General features: G+C 34.7%; 1 protein-coding gene across 8 annotated transcripts in view; it reads left to right on the top strand.

Annotated features, from left to right (window-relative positions):
• Nucleotides 1–15,230, top strand: part of AGO3 (argonaute RISC catalytic component 3) — a 127,978-nt gene that overhangs the window by 67,488 nt on the left and 45,260 nt on the right. For all 8 annotated transcript variants that reach the window (XM_019938126.3, XM_073792013.1, XM_073792012.1 and 5 more), the window contains 7 exons: nt 2,293–2,427; nt 6,593–6,680; nt 6,806–6,953; nt 7,381–7,500; nt 10,260–10,382; nt 10,715–10,848; nt 14,005–14,189. In XM_019938126.3, the coding sequence (XP_019793685.1) occupies nt 2,293–2,427; nt 6,593–6,680; nt 6,806–6,953; nt 7,381–7,500; nt 10,260–10,382; nt 10,715–10,848; nt 14,005–14,189 (933 nt within the window). The remainder of the gene's footprint in view (nt 1–2,292; nt 2,428–6,592; nt 6,681–6,805; nt 6,954–7,380; nt 7,501–10,259; nt 10,383–10,714; nt 10,849–14,004; nt 14,190–15,230) is intronic.

Raw genomic sequence — 15,230 nt, 5'->3', positions numbered from 1 at the left:
TTGAGGGTAATTATCTGTAGAAATGATTGTATGTTTATTTCCTTTAGTGTATGTTTATTTCCTTTAGTATATTTTGTTAATAGGTTTTAAAAATATTAAATGTAAATATTACTTTTTCAGTTAAACTCAGCTGATTTGTGAAAGGGAAAGAAGGAAAAAATGCATAAATATGTAGGTTTATAAAATGTTAAGGATTTAACCAAGGGATAGAGAGGCAGATCTTTGCTGATTGAAATTCATGCCTAATTCAACTGTACTCACTGATTTCATCCCATCTTTTGTAAGAGCTTTCCTTCACTAACTTTAATTTTTACCTCAGATGCCCACATTGCTGTGGGGAAGATGGTGAACAGTAATGATTAGAAGAACAGTGGGATAAACACTAAGGAAAATTAATAGAATGTTAAACAGGATAAATAATGTTTGTTTAGTAGTTTCAACTCTGTGAGATAAGACACATTAGTTGTGAATGCTAGTATTATAATAATCCAGTGAAGAAAATTTACCTGTAGGATTAAAGGAAAGACAAAATAAGCATGTTAATTACCATGTATTTATTTTCCTTTATTCACTTTTTTTTTTAATTAACACAGAAGCAATATGTGCTTATCTGGTATGTATCCTGCCAGCCTTGTTTTAATGTACGACAACATTCTCACATTTTTTAATAGAAGAATGTAATGTATACATTTTTTTAAAGTACTGTGGATTTGAATAAGATACCCAGAATGCTAATACAGTCTTACCAGTCTCTCTTTTTTTAGTTAGTTTGAAATTGTGGAGGTATTTCTAAAGTTTATTTGGATGGAAGTACAAAACCAACATAACTCTCCATCATGAGGGACATGAAGTAGGTCCATGCAATGAGATATCCTGCAGCTGTGAAAAAGAGTGATATAGTTCCATATTAGTACATATAGATCTATCTCTAAGATATATAATGAGAAAAAAGAAATCAAAGGCCAGAACAGTGTGTCTAATGTTTTATCATTTGTGTTCCTTTTCAATAAGAGGGGAAGGGAATATATATTCACTTAATTACCATGCACCCAAACTGCAGAATAAAAAGATCTCTAAGACACATTGTTAGTTTTTAAAATAATAATAAAAGAAGTCATAGAACATTTATTATCTGATCTCATGTTAAAAAAGAAAGTTGTATATGCATTTTTATCTCTAAGTGCATATTAAAAGAATAGGATATATACATACCTAAGTACTAATAATGGTTGCTTCTTAAAGATACTTGGAGACCAGAAGTCTTTACTGTGGATATCTATATTGTTTAAATTTTTTAGGATGAGACTTCACTCATGTATTATTTCTGTAATAAAGGAAAAAGTAATATGTGCTCACTATTAAAAAATGAAGATTTAAAGATAAAGTCAAAAAGAAGAAAATAAAAAATATCTACAGTAGCCTTACTACCTGAGATAACTACTTAAAGCCTTGATAAATATCCTTCCAGAGATGAGGGACATTTTGTGGAAGACATTTAATCCTAAACCAAGGAGAGTAAGAGAAAGAGCAGCACAATAGGCATGTTTTTAAATAAAAAAATAACATGATAGCATGTAGCTTATTGTCTGTTTTGGTTTTACTTTTCACTGTATCCCCAGTGCCTTTATAGCACATAATAGCAGTCAGTAAGTATGTATTTAAGAAATGAGTGATGGTGGTCTACTAACTATTGGTGAAGCTCTTCTAGTTCCAAAACCCAAGATTAAGAAATCGTACTTGTTGGCTCTTGGAAGACTGCTGACTGTAGCTAGATAAAATTGGGCAGATACACCTTACTATTACTACCTGTAGCTTGGATTAGCACTAGTAACATTTAATACCATTGTCTTCTCAAATCTGTGCAAGACAGGGAGAGCTCTCGCTAGAATAGATAAGCAGTCTAGGGTGGCTTAAAAAGCTTTGTTTAAGAAATAATACCTAACCTTTTCTTCTTTAAGGTGCTCTGGCCTTCTTTGTCCCCTTACAGACCTTGTTTCATAGCCAGAACACTGCTCTGTACATGTAGTAGGAAATGGAATGATTCAGTTACCCATGATAAGAGATAGATTATAAAAACTGTAATATTAGGCTTTTTCTGTTGTTGTGCTTGTCTTCCAGTCAAACAGTTCAAATTGAAACAGCTTAACTTTGGAAATATTTTTATATGTATATAGGTATACATAAAAGGGTAATTTTAACTCTGTATTAGTTAATTATCATGGAGCCCAAGATCAAGTTTTTGAGTTTTTTAAAGGAAACATTAATTTGTACTATTTGTGTTTTTCTTCTTAGTTTCTGCCACTGCCTTCTACAAAGCACAACCTGTAATTCAGTTCATGTGTGAAGTTCTTGACATTCATAATATTGATGAGCAGCCAAGACCTCTGACTGATTCTCATCGGGTAAAATTCACCAAAGAGATAAAAGGTGAGTTAATTAGCATTTGGAACAACTTAACTATAAAATGCATGAATATAACAAACTTTCATTGAAATTTTTAAAGATATAAATCTGTTCATGTAACATCACCGGTAAAAATATGGACTAATTATAAAATGTCACATTAAATTCATTACCATAACATCTTAGGTAGTGTGTCAATGAAAGAAATACCAAGTAATGGAATTAATATTGATACTAGCTAATTTTTTGTCAATACTTTCCCTTACTAGCTGAAGGTATAAGAGTGTCTGTTAGGAAAACGCTTCTATGATACTGTTAAAAATAAGTTTATTCCAAAAACATTGTCACTTCAGAACTGGAGCCATTCTTTGAACATATTCTATCGATAATGTAATGACTTCTTTATTTTTCTGAAATGATAGCAGAATATTTTATTCCTTTGTAAATTTATGGATATGGGACTAGCCTGTTTCATGTGTTGTTCTAGAGTTGAAACTTAGTAATTTCATATACATTATTCAGTTGACCATTGATCTTGACTATTTTATAGTTAGTAGCTAAAGTGTATACAGTGGGTTGCATCGTATGTATATTTTACTAATACAAATTCATCTCTACATAGTCTTCCAAAGAGAAAAATTAAAAATTAATTTCAATTGTTTCCTAAAATTTATATTTTGTATATACTTATTGTTTATATAATTGTTGCTTTCTATATACATGTACACTTTTATGTGCAAACCCACACATAGTGTACTTTATCTGCAATTTAAGGGATTTTTCAACAGTAATTTTGATTACGTAAAATTCTTGCCTTGTTCATGACTTTAGAACCTAATCCTCATGTAAGATGTGACTCCACTGTATTTAGTTCTTTATTATTTAGACACAAAGAGAAATTAGATATTCTCTAATTAGAATGAATAGTATAAATTCTATTTAAACTAAATGTTAGATCTTCAATTGTCAGAAATAATTATGTCGTTTTATTTTAAGGTTTTACCTATTTGTTACAGGCAATTTTTAGCTTGTGGTTTGAATGAAGCATTGAAGTTTGTTCTCTGAACATCTTTCAGTTCCCCAAATCAGTTAGTATAGTTGAATACATCCTACTTGCTCCAGTAATCCTTTATTCTTTGCCATTTAGTAACCAGGAGAGAGATGGTCATTGTAATAAAACATTTAAAGGAAAATTCTTCCTACTTTGAAAATAGGCATCCATTTATCTCAAGTTATTTAAGTGTCAGGAAAGTGTTATATATTCTTATATTGCAATCATACCATTGTCCTTTCATAATCTGTATTAACTGCACAGTTAGCATTGTTGGGAGGTAGTGCATTACCCACCATTAATATGTGATCATCTAAATGCCATGGTTTCCAGTGGAGTTGCTGCTTAGTTACCACCTCTGATATCATGAAGTCACTTACATTATTTTGCGGTAACTATGCAATCAACTCATATCACCACTCTATCACAGAAAATACAAGATGTACAGAACAAGGATTCAACTGCTGCCCGAAGAGCATGGACTCGATCTTAACTTCAACTGCTCAGGGGGCCAAAGAAATGACTGAAAAAATGACTAGAAAGCATTATAAAGTTGATGTTATAGTGAAGGTAAAGCCAAGTTTATAGGTTAAATATTTGATTTATTAAAGCCAAAAACATTTTTTGTTGGATGGAGGGTTTGGGGAGGGACCTGGGCAGAGAATTATCTAGTCCATTTTTTTAAATTTCAGCTTTTTGCTAACCCCTGGATTTGGATCTAATCCTTAGGCACCTATGACTGTAGATTTGGGGTAGAAAAATCTGAGTTGGATCTAACTGACATACTGATGATTTTTTCCTCCATTCAGAGTCAAGAAGGCTTTTTTTTTTAAAGAGGACTCTTTAAAGTACGTCATGTATTCCTACCTCAATTACACAAGAGAATCAAAGTTACATGTTTTGTATTATGTATTTGGGTTTAATTTTTAGTTGGCATGAGGAATTTGATGAAGCTTGTTAAATAGTGATACAAAGGGTGCTATGATGAATAGATTTCCTAGTACAATATTATTTGGTTCTAGTTGAACTTTTTCCTAAATATTTAATGGTAACTTTAGGGTGGTTTCTTTGTGCAGTAATTCATCATAGTTAAATAGCAGAAATATTGGAGGAAGTTTATGGTAAAAGTACCATATGTATGTAAGAGTATTTTATTTTACTTTTTTATTAATTTTTATTGGAGTATAGTTGCTTTACATCAATTTTATTTTTGATAAAAACTTATTTAGTAGGCTTGTAGAACCTTACTGATAATTTTTTTTAATTCAAGGGGAAGATTTGAAAACAAATTGCTAAGTGGTATAGATAACAGAAATTTGTTTTAAATTTTTCTATCGTGTTTTCCCCCTAAACAATATTTTTACATCTTGCTTACTTCATATGTTGGTGTTTCCTTCTTAAAAGGGCTTCTCTTGGTAGTATTTCCTAGTCTTATTTATAGAGGCATAGTAAATGCTCTAATTGATCTGAAATTTTAGTTTTATAAAGGTAGTTACTAATGAAAACTATTTCTCACTGATTCAATTAGGAGTAGTTCTTAAGAAAACCTCATACCAATCTGGTACAGTGACACTGTGTCCACTTAACATCTTAATTTATGCTGATATGTCATAAGAAAATATTACTATGATTGAACTTTGTGTTTGGTTCTGCAGTTAGTAGATACGAAAATAAGTTATACTGTATCAGGGTTTCTCAACCTTGGCACTATTGATATTTTGGGCTGGATAATTCTTTGTTGTGGTTGGGGATGGGAGGTAGTGATGTCCTGTGCATTGCAGTATAATTTAGCAGCATCCCTGGATCCAAGCATTCCAAAATCTAGCATGTATTAGATGCCAGTAGCACCCCCAGTCATGACAATCAAAAATGTCTGCAGACATTACCAAACCTTCCCTGGAGGTCAGAGTCACCTCTGGTTGAGAACCTCTGCACTATAGGATACACAGATATAAAAGGAAAATAATACAAAAGTATAACTGTAAATACTATCAGGGAACTAAAAGTTGTCCTCCATCTACCCCTTTTTAGATTTTCCTCCTTTGGAGTATAGGCCTTAGAAATGGAGTTGCTTATCTGTGACCAGTAGCCACTGTATCTGTTTGTTAACTCTTCTCTAGGTAGCTCCAAGAGTATCCACTAGCCACATGTAGTTATTTAAATTTTAATTTATTAAAGTTAAATTAAAATTTTAGTTTTTTAGTCACACTAGCCACATTTCATGTGTGCAGTAACATATTGCTGGTGATTTTAGCACAGATGTAGAACAATCCATCATCTCAGAAAATTCTTTTGTACACCACTGCATAGGAAAATTCATCCCAAAGAATTTCAGCCAGTATTTTAAAAGCCCACAGCTTCACTTTCTAAAGCAGGCCTAGGATCTGCAAACCCCTAGGGTCCACAAATGGACGTACAGATCCACAAACATCTAAAATCATATGCTAAATTAAGTGTATGTTGCATTTTTCTGAGAATTTATTGCTTTCATCAGATTCTCAAAGAGATCATTGATTCCATAAGACGGTCTGGATTGCCTGTTCTAGGAATTATTTTGGTTGCATTTGCTTTCTAATAGTAGTAAAAGAACTGTATCACTATATTATCCTTCAGCGAAATTGTCACTCCACTTCTGTTAAAAGGGCCTGGGATTTTTTTTTTTTTCCTTCCTGCATTAAAAATCTTTGAAGGACTTTCTTCTTAAGCTATATGAAATTATGATCTTCAGTCAGTATGTGATTACTGGGCAAATCAGATATCACATACTTTGAAGGTTATAGAATATCTTGAGAATTATCATAACTCCCTTTGCTCCTTCCCTCAACCAGCATAAAAACCTGCATTATAAGCAGGGTTTTTAATTAATGGAGAACTTTATCCCTTGATATACAGGCTTTGCAAATTTTATACTATTTTTTAATAGCTTGATAGAATAGGGAAAAGGTTTGGAGTTAGGTCTATCATGATTGTAACCGTTGTTAACAATGTTATATATAAAATCCTTTGCTAATATCACATTGCCTGTATCACAGATTTTCTGTTTAGAATTTGAGTTTTTATAGTAGTGAACAGGCTTTATAGTTATAAATATTTTACATGTGACAGTTCTATAACCTCAGTTTTTCTTGTTGGGAACAGGTCTGAAGGTTGAAGTGACTCATTGTGGAACAATGAGACGGAAATACCGTGTTTGTAATGTAACAAGAAGGCCTGCCAGTCATCAAACGTAAGAAAAGCTGGTGTTTGTCAGAGCAGAGATGATGTGAGGCAGCTTGCTCTAGTTAGTAGATTGGGAGTTTTGCTGGCTCATAATGAGATAAGAGTTGTTAATGTGTAATTTTTTTTTTCCAGCTTTCCTTTACAGTTAGAAAATGGCCAAACTGTGGAGAGAACAGTAGCACAGTATTTCAGAGAAAAGTATACTCTTCAGCTGAAGTACCCACACCTTCCCTGTCTGCAAGTGGGGCAGGAGCAGAAACATACCTATCTGCCACTAGAAGTAATGTGTTTAGGCTGCTTATTAATATCCTCTTATTCATCGTTCTGTTGGGGTTTTTAATGACCTATAACTTACTTCATACTCTCACATTTATTTTGGAGACTGAACTGTCTTTAAATTTCCTTTTATTCTAAATTTTCAGCTATAAAATAATATGGGAAAAAATTCATCCACAGTCCTACCACTCTAAATGTAACCACTGTTAGCATTTTGGTACACTTCTTTTCAGCCTTTTTATGCAGTGTATATTTTACCTAATTATAATCATACTGTAAAGCAGTATTGTTTACTGCTTTTTTACTTAACATGATATTAAACAGAAGTGGTTTAATGGAGTAGATATTAAAATTTAATCTCACATGTAATTGGCACTCAGAATTTTAAGAAAGATGTATATATCTAGTACAAAACTTTTTTCCATTTGTAGGTCTGTAATATTGTGGCAGGGCAACGATGTATCAAGAAGCTAACGGACAATCAAACCTCCACTATGATCAAAGCAACAGCAAGATCTGCACCAGATAGACAAGAGGAAATTAGCAGATTGGTTAGTACTTAACCCTAGAAATGAAAATTAAAAACATATGAGGGTGAGCTCTAAAGAACCATGTCCTTATCAACTGATACCTTATTACCATTTCATGGGCTGTCAGAATTAAAAGAGATTATGAAAGTAATCTAGTGGTATTCTAGGGGTGAATCTTAGTGGGTTCTATGAAAAGGGTTAGACTAGATCCTTCTAATTTAACCCCAAGCTCTTTAATTAGATTCAGAACAGATACTCTCAGAACTAATGTTTCAGTTTAGCAAACTGGACCTTCCTTACCTTCCACCTAAAAGAGGAAGAGAAAAGGAAGAAAAGTCAAAGTTTTATGACTAGCAATGGTGAGAGTCTTAACACACAAAGTAGGATGGCTTAGCTCCATTGTGAACACCGGTAACCGTACAGGATGAATAAAGAAATATAAGACAGCTCCAGCCGTATGGGATCTCTAAGCTGTCTCCTTGTTCTAAATGGGGAGAAAAGAGACATCAATACTACTTTTAAAACTGACGGGGCTTCCCTGGTGGCACAGTGGTTGAGAGTCCGCCTGCCGATGCAGGGGACGCAGGTTCGTGCCCCGGTCTGGGAAGATCCCACATGGCCGCGGAGCGGCTGGGCCCGTGAGCCATGGCCGCTGGGCCTGCGCGTCCGGAGCCTGTGCTCTGCAACGGGAGAAGCCACGACAGTGAGAGGCCCACGTACCGCAAAAAAAAAAAAAAACAAAACAAAAAACTGACGGAATTAAGGCAAAATGAAAAATGAAGGCAACTGGATCTTATCTTACTCTCTTCTTGAATACCATGTAAATTGCCCAAGTGAAGAGAAAAAAATCTAGAAATCAGAACATTACCCAAAACAACTTAATAACACTTTCAAAAGCAGTTTTAGAGATTGTTGGAAAAGGGTTACAGAATTGGCTCTTTCATTTTGTAAGGCAATTACCAAAAAAAAAAAAGAAGACCTTGTTTTCCAATATAGTTTGTAAAGAGTAAGTTATTACATGATATTTAATTAGGAAAATACAGGCTGACTCTCATCATGGATTTTTCTCTGATCTACTATGACAAAATTTTAAAACCTTTAAGAGACTAGAACCTCTCACTATCAATATAAAATCTCAATAACTAGTTCTACCTCATTTATTACAGCTTTTCTGTTCAGAGAGGTGATATTGTACAGTGATTGAAAGCACAGGTTTTGGAATCTAACAGCTCTGGGTTCAAAGTCTAACTTCTTTACTCACTTACTGTTACCATTATTGTATTATTATAATTATAGCATCTGGTAGGCTGGTGCAGTGATTGAGAGTAGGAACTCTAGAATCAGAATGTACATGGTTTCAAATTATATATCACTTGCTTAGCTATATGGTTTTAGGCCAATCATTTAACTGTTGAGATTTAATTTTATCCTCTGTAAAATAAAGATTATAAAAGACTTTATAGTCATAGGTTATTGTGAAAATTAATTATAAAACATTTAGCACAAGCACATCACCTACCAACTCCTGGTAAATAGTAGTTGTTGTTATTGTTTGTAACCTTACAGAAAAAAAAATGGCATTTAAGCTTGAAGAAAAGATACATTAGTTAGATGCATTAATTAGATGCCTAATTTAGAAAACAAATTTTCCTGCACATTGTGGGGAGATTCTTTTTACATACTTAGATTATATAGTGTTTTTTGTTTTTGTTTTTGGTGGTACGCGGGCCTCTCACTGTTGTGGCCTCTCCAGTTGCGGAGCACAGGCTCCGGACGCGCAGGCTCAGTGGCCATGGCTCACGGGCCCAGCCACTCTGCGGTATGTGGGATCTTCCCGGACCAGGGCACGAATCCGTGTCCTCTGCATCGGCAGGTGGACTCCCAACCACTGTGCCACCAGGGAAGCCCTATATAGTGTTTTTTAATAGAGTGTTACTCAAAGAATTGAGCATTGCCTTTTTTTGTAACCTTGTTTGACCTTTATTCTGAGACTAAGTAAATATGTTTTGGAAAACGCATTATAGCACACTATGAGCATGAATTACACTTTTGAGATTCAAGTCTACAGTGAATTACAATAAATTCTTTATCTTTGCACATTTTGGTATATTACATAAAAATTATAATCTGTGTCTCATACTGGCTTTCTTTTCTGTCTCAAGTATATCTCTTAAGTAAATTTTATAATGTGCTGTGTTTTATCTGAAAATATTCAAGGAGATTTTGTATAACTTGTAGTCAGTTAGGAAAGAAAGCCTTAGGATTATTGATATTTGCTGTCGAGATCTACATAAAATAAATTTCAATAGTATATATCCAGATCCTCTAATTAGAAGTAATTAACCATTTTTAGGTCAGGTATTGGGTTGGCCAAAAAGTTCATTCGGGTTTTTCCATACGATATTAGGGGAAAACCCATACGAACTTTTTGAACCTTATATTTCTCTTGCAGTCTCTCAACCACCCTCCCAAAGTATATGAGGCTTAATCATATAAAGTTACAATTTTCATGAGTCATAAATAGTTGAAATTTCTTATTATGCAACCTAATACATTTAAATGTTCTGTAAATTATCAGGAGTTTCACAGACTTCCTACAGTCCACTCATGATCTGTGGTCCCCAAGTTAAGATTCTCTGCTCTATAGTGAGGGTACCATTATCTACACCTGTCAGTATTATAAAACATTGTTGACACAGTGAAGAAAAAAAGTTAGAGGGTTCTAAAGCAGGGAATTTGGGGGAATTTTGAAAGTAACTACAAACTTTTTCTGTTGTTAGGTAAGAAGTGCAAATTATGAAACAGATCCATTTGTTCAGGAGTTTCAATTTAAAGTTCGGGATGAAATGGCCCACGTAACCGGACGCGTACTTCCAGCACCTATGCTCCAGTATGGTGGCCGGGTAAAACCTCTTGATAGTTTTTAAATTATAATCATACAGTTTCTGTGTATGGAGAGAAGGGCTTCCTAGCTAAGTCTGGAATTTAAAAAGTGTTTTATTGTTCCAACAATTTTTTTTGTTTGTTTCAATATCAGTGTCTTTGCTTGAACTTAGTAGAACTTTTGTTTTTCTATGATAAAAATATAAAATATTGATTTAGAACAGCCTGTTCCATGTAGAATATCAGATATATATCAGTTCAGCAATTTGAAATGCTTATTTTCAGCTCATTCCAATAAGTTATATATTAAATGTTTGTTCATTTTTGCCTTATTATTTCTCTTTCTCTGTAGAATCGGACAGTAGCAACACCAAGCCATGGAGTATGGGACATGCGAGGGAAACAGTTCCACACAGGAGTTGAAATCAAAATGTGGGCTATAGCTTGTTTTGCCACACAGAGGCAGTGCAGAGAAGAAATATTGAAGTAAGGCTTGTCATTAGTTTCACTTTGGGACCATTTTGTTTTTAAATTTTGTATTTCAGTTTTAAATTACTCAGCTAATATTCTAACCAGTGTTGCCTCAGTATGAAGTATATTTAATCACTGAACCTTTAAAAATGTTTCTTCTCGTTACTTTGATGAAGATTCCTGAATTTGTTGGTCATATCTAAGTCACTGATTCATTCTTACAAGCATCCTAATGGACTAGCTTTTGTGGTATAGCAGGAGTACCATTGGCTTTTGATGGCGAACAGATTAGATATAATTCTCAGGTTTGCCACTTCCTAGTCTTACTACCATGGATAATTTATTTAATCTCATTATGCTTCACTTTTCACCTTTTAAAAATAGAGATAATAGTACCTATTTACTGAATGAGGATTAAATAACATCCTTATTTCTCAATTGAGTTCTTTGAAAGAGTCATTTAATTTCTCATTTTCACTTCCTTACTTTCCAAAATTTGACCTGCATCTCCACTACTTTTCCTCTTCTCCAGATTCTTTCCCTCAACAATCTTCTGTTAAAATTTAAAACAAACACAAAATCTTCTTTTTTTTTTTTTTTTTTGCGGTATGCAGGCCTCTCACCGTTGTGGCCTCTCCCGTTGTGGAGCACAGTCTCCGGACACACAGGCTTAGTGACCATGGCTCACGGGCCTAGCCGCTCTGCGGCATGTGGGATCCTCCCAGACCGGAGCACGAACCTGTGTCCCCTGCATTGGCAGGCGGGACTCTCAACCAGGGCACCACCAGGGAAGCCCTTCATTTTTCATTTTACCTGATTTAAGGCTTCCAGGCTTCCATTCTCTCTCCTTCCTTGAAATCTTAGTGGTCTGCTGAAACTGGTTACTGGAAGAACTTCAGTATCTTTGTGCTTATCAATTCTAATGGTCTCCTCTCAGCCATTATTTTTCCTCAAAATTTGTGCAGCATTAGATACAATTGACTACCTTCCTGACATTCTCTCCATTCTTGCCTTCCTGCTTTCTTTTTATCACTTTGGCTTCCTTTCTCCTCTACACCATCTCCTTTGGGACTCTAATCTTTGGGGCATTGGCAGTCTCAAGGGCTTCTGCTGTTACTCTTGTTTGAGGAGTTGTGCTACTGTGAAAAGAGCACCAGCTCCACTTGTGACTACCTCCGCTCTAAAACTTCTAGGTTTGTCTTTGACAAAGAATAACATTAAAAATCATATAACGTTTAAAAATTTTCATTTGCCTCTTAAGTCCTTTCTCCATTTTCATATATTCTGGACAAAGAAACTGAGTACTGTATGCCCTCTAACTGTCTGGTATTTTTTTCCATTTCCACTCATTCTGCTCTTTACTGAAAATGCCTCCTTCCTATCTCTACATTTCTAAATAATAGCCAGTCTTCTGTGATTTGTGATGCTGGAAATAATCCATAGTAGCAAACATAGTAGTTTATCATTTGTACTTGTCACTTCCTGTATAAAATAGAATTATATTATAATTATCTGTGTAAGTTTCTTGTCTCCCCTCTGGAATCTAATTTCCCTAAGAAAATGATTATGGTCTAATTTAAGTCTCCACTAACAGATCCTATAAAATATGCCCATAATGAATAGTTCTTGAGTGACATAGAGACCAGTTTACCCCAAGTCAATTCAGAATTTGCCTCCTTCATGTGAGAAAAATTATTTTCTATTTAATTCTGTTCACTTCTTTTTATTAGCTCCAAATCTTATGTCTTAAGGTTCACTTAGTATATTTTTTTTAGTATAGTTTTTTTGTTTTTTTTTTTTTGCGGTATGTGGGCCTCTCACTGTTGTGGCCTCTCCTGTTGCGGAGCACAGGCTCAGGCTCTGCGGCCATGGCTCACGGGCCCAGCCGCTCCGCGGCCATGTGGGATCTTCCCAGACCGGGGCACGAACCCGTGTCCCCTGCATCGGCAGGCGGACTCTCAACCACTGCGCCACCAGGGAAGCCCTTTTAGTATAGTTTTTATCCCCTGGCTTTCAAGTAAAATGTCATGAGGACAGTTAAGGAGAATGCTGCTATTATCTTACTTGACCTCCAGAGACCAAAGAAAACACCTCCAACTGTTTTTCAAGCTTCGAGATACTCTTTTCATTTTACATTTTTTATTCATGGCTTGATAGAAGTCTCATAGTCATTGGGCTTATGGCTCTTGTTCAGGCTAACTGAAAATATTCAACTTCATACTTTCTTGAATTAAATACTAATAAGGAAAAGGAGAAGGGAATTCCTACAAACTCCATCTCTGTCCTGAGGGAATCAGTGTTTTTGAGCAAAGATCACTCAGATCCTTGACGTAGGACCGTATTTGTTTTAAAAACAAGTAAAGTGATTGTTAAATCCCAACATTATTACTTATTTATCCTAGGCTAAGTGCAGAATTTTGTTTAAATAAGAAATTATTAGTCTTTTGTTTTTTCAGTGTGGATAAAAGTACATTAAAGTGCTGTCTGCCTCATTTCTTTTTAAATGTTTTCTTGTTTTTTTTAATCTTTTCTGAGGACAGAATCTTTCCTGCTATCCTAAGTGTCAGATAGGTATTATTGTAGAAAGAAATTCTGCACTAGGTCATAGTTCTTACTCTTGCCATTTGTCTAATAAGCATTTGACCTTGGTCAAATACTTAATATCCCTGAAACTGTTTCCTGATTTATAAAATGGCAGTAATACTTTACCTACCACTTTCTTATGAATCTTGTCAGGATCAAATTAGAAAATGTATGAGTGTGCTAAGTGCTTCACATGTATTATCTCATTTAATCTTCACACCAACCCTATATTGAAAGTGGTCGTTTTACAGATGAGAGAAACTGAAAAAATTTGCCTAAAATTCCATAGCTAGTAAGTAACAGAACTAGAACTGGAACCTGTAGAGCTGAGCTCTTAACCAGCACACTCTATTACTAATGTCCTTTGTGAACTACAAAATGCCACTAACTGTACAGTAGTGTGCTTAGTTTGCCAGATAGATTACTGACCAACCATTGCCCTTAACATCAGTAGTCTGGTCACCTCTTCTTATATGTAGCACACAAATCTTTGCTTCATTCTCCATTCCCTTCTCAAACTTTCCATTACTAATTTGTAGGTGTTGCTGACTAGACAAAGGTTTTATTTTTAGTGATTTCTCCTTCTAGGGGTTTCACGGACCAGCTGCGTAAGATTTCTAAAGATGCAGGGATGCCCATCCAGGGCCAGCCTTGCTTCTGCAAATACGCACAGGGGGCAGACAGCGTGGAGCCCATGTTCCGGCATCTCAAGAACACGTACTCTGGGCTACAGCTCATTATTGTCATCCTGCCAGGGAAGACACCAGTGTATGGTAAGGATATTGTATTAAGATTGCATTTTTCCTCAAGTACTCAGTCTTCCTTTTAGGGACTTAAACTGGAAGTCCAGTGGTTAAGACTCTGCGCTCCCAGTGCAGAGGGTATGCGTTCAATCCCTGGTTGGGGATCTAAGATCCTGCTTACCACACGGCACGGCCAAGAAAAAAATATTCCTTTTAGAATTATGCTAACACATATCCTAAAACTATCAAACATTAAAATATATTTTATAGCTATAGTATTTAAAACCATGTATTGTTACTATAAAAAGACAAATCTGGAGAGCAAACTAAATAGTCTGAGACCCTGTGAAAAGAATTTCAGTAAAGGAAGCATTACAAAACAATGATTAAGGGAAGAATTATTTATTAAAAATGTCATTGAGATAACTTGAGTATCAGTATAATGTAGCAGTTAAAAGCACAGGCTCTGGAGTCAGACTGTGCTGCTTAATACCCAGGTTTTGCCAGGTATACTACCTGTGTGATACTACCTGAATTACTTAACCACACAAAGCCTGAGTTTCTTCATCTATGAAATTAGGATACTACAAATACCTAACCCGTAGAAGGTAGCTGTAAGGATTAAATAAATTTACATATGTAAACTAGGTCTATGATAGCACCTGTCATACAGTGAATGCTCAATAAATGTTAGCTATTATTATTGTAAACAAGTTAAAGTGTATGAGATTAATATGTTAAGTATAAATCATTGAAACATGGAAAAACACGAAGAAAGTATAATTTTCAAACTACTGAATGGAGTATAATTATTTAAGCTTAAAATGATAGAATTCACATAAGAAAATTTGTTAGATTTGACTGCATGAAAATTAAATTTTCCATACATCACAGGTGTCTAAAATTAAAAGGAAACCATAGAACGTGAAAAATATTTGCAGCAAATGGAGACAGCAAAGGGCTAGTTTATTATTAGTTAAAATATCCATATGGATCTGTTATTGCATTCAAAGGAAAAAATTTTTATATTCTCCTACATTAATGAGCAAATAATATAAACCAAAATTTCTC

This window comes from Tursiops truncatus, chromosome 1 (genome assembly GCF_011762595.2).
Source record: "Tursiops truncatus isolate mTurTru1 chromosome 1, mTurTru1.mat.Y, whole genome shotgun sequence".
NCBI classification, from domain to species: domain Eukaryota; kingdom Metazoa; phylum Chordata; class Mammalia; order Artiodactyla; family Delphinidae; genus Tursiops; species Tursiops truncatus.
Note: the sequence above shows the minus strand (reverse complement) of the source record. Positions and strands in the feature narration are given on the sequence as shown.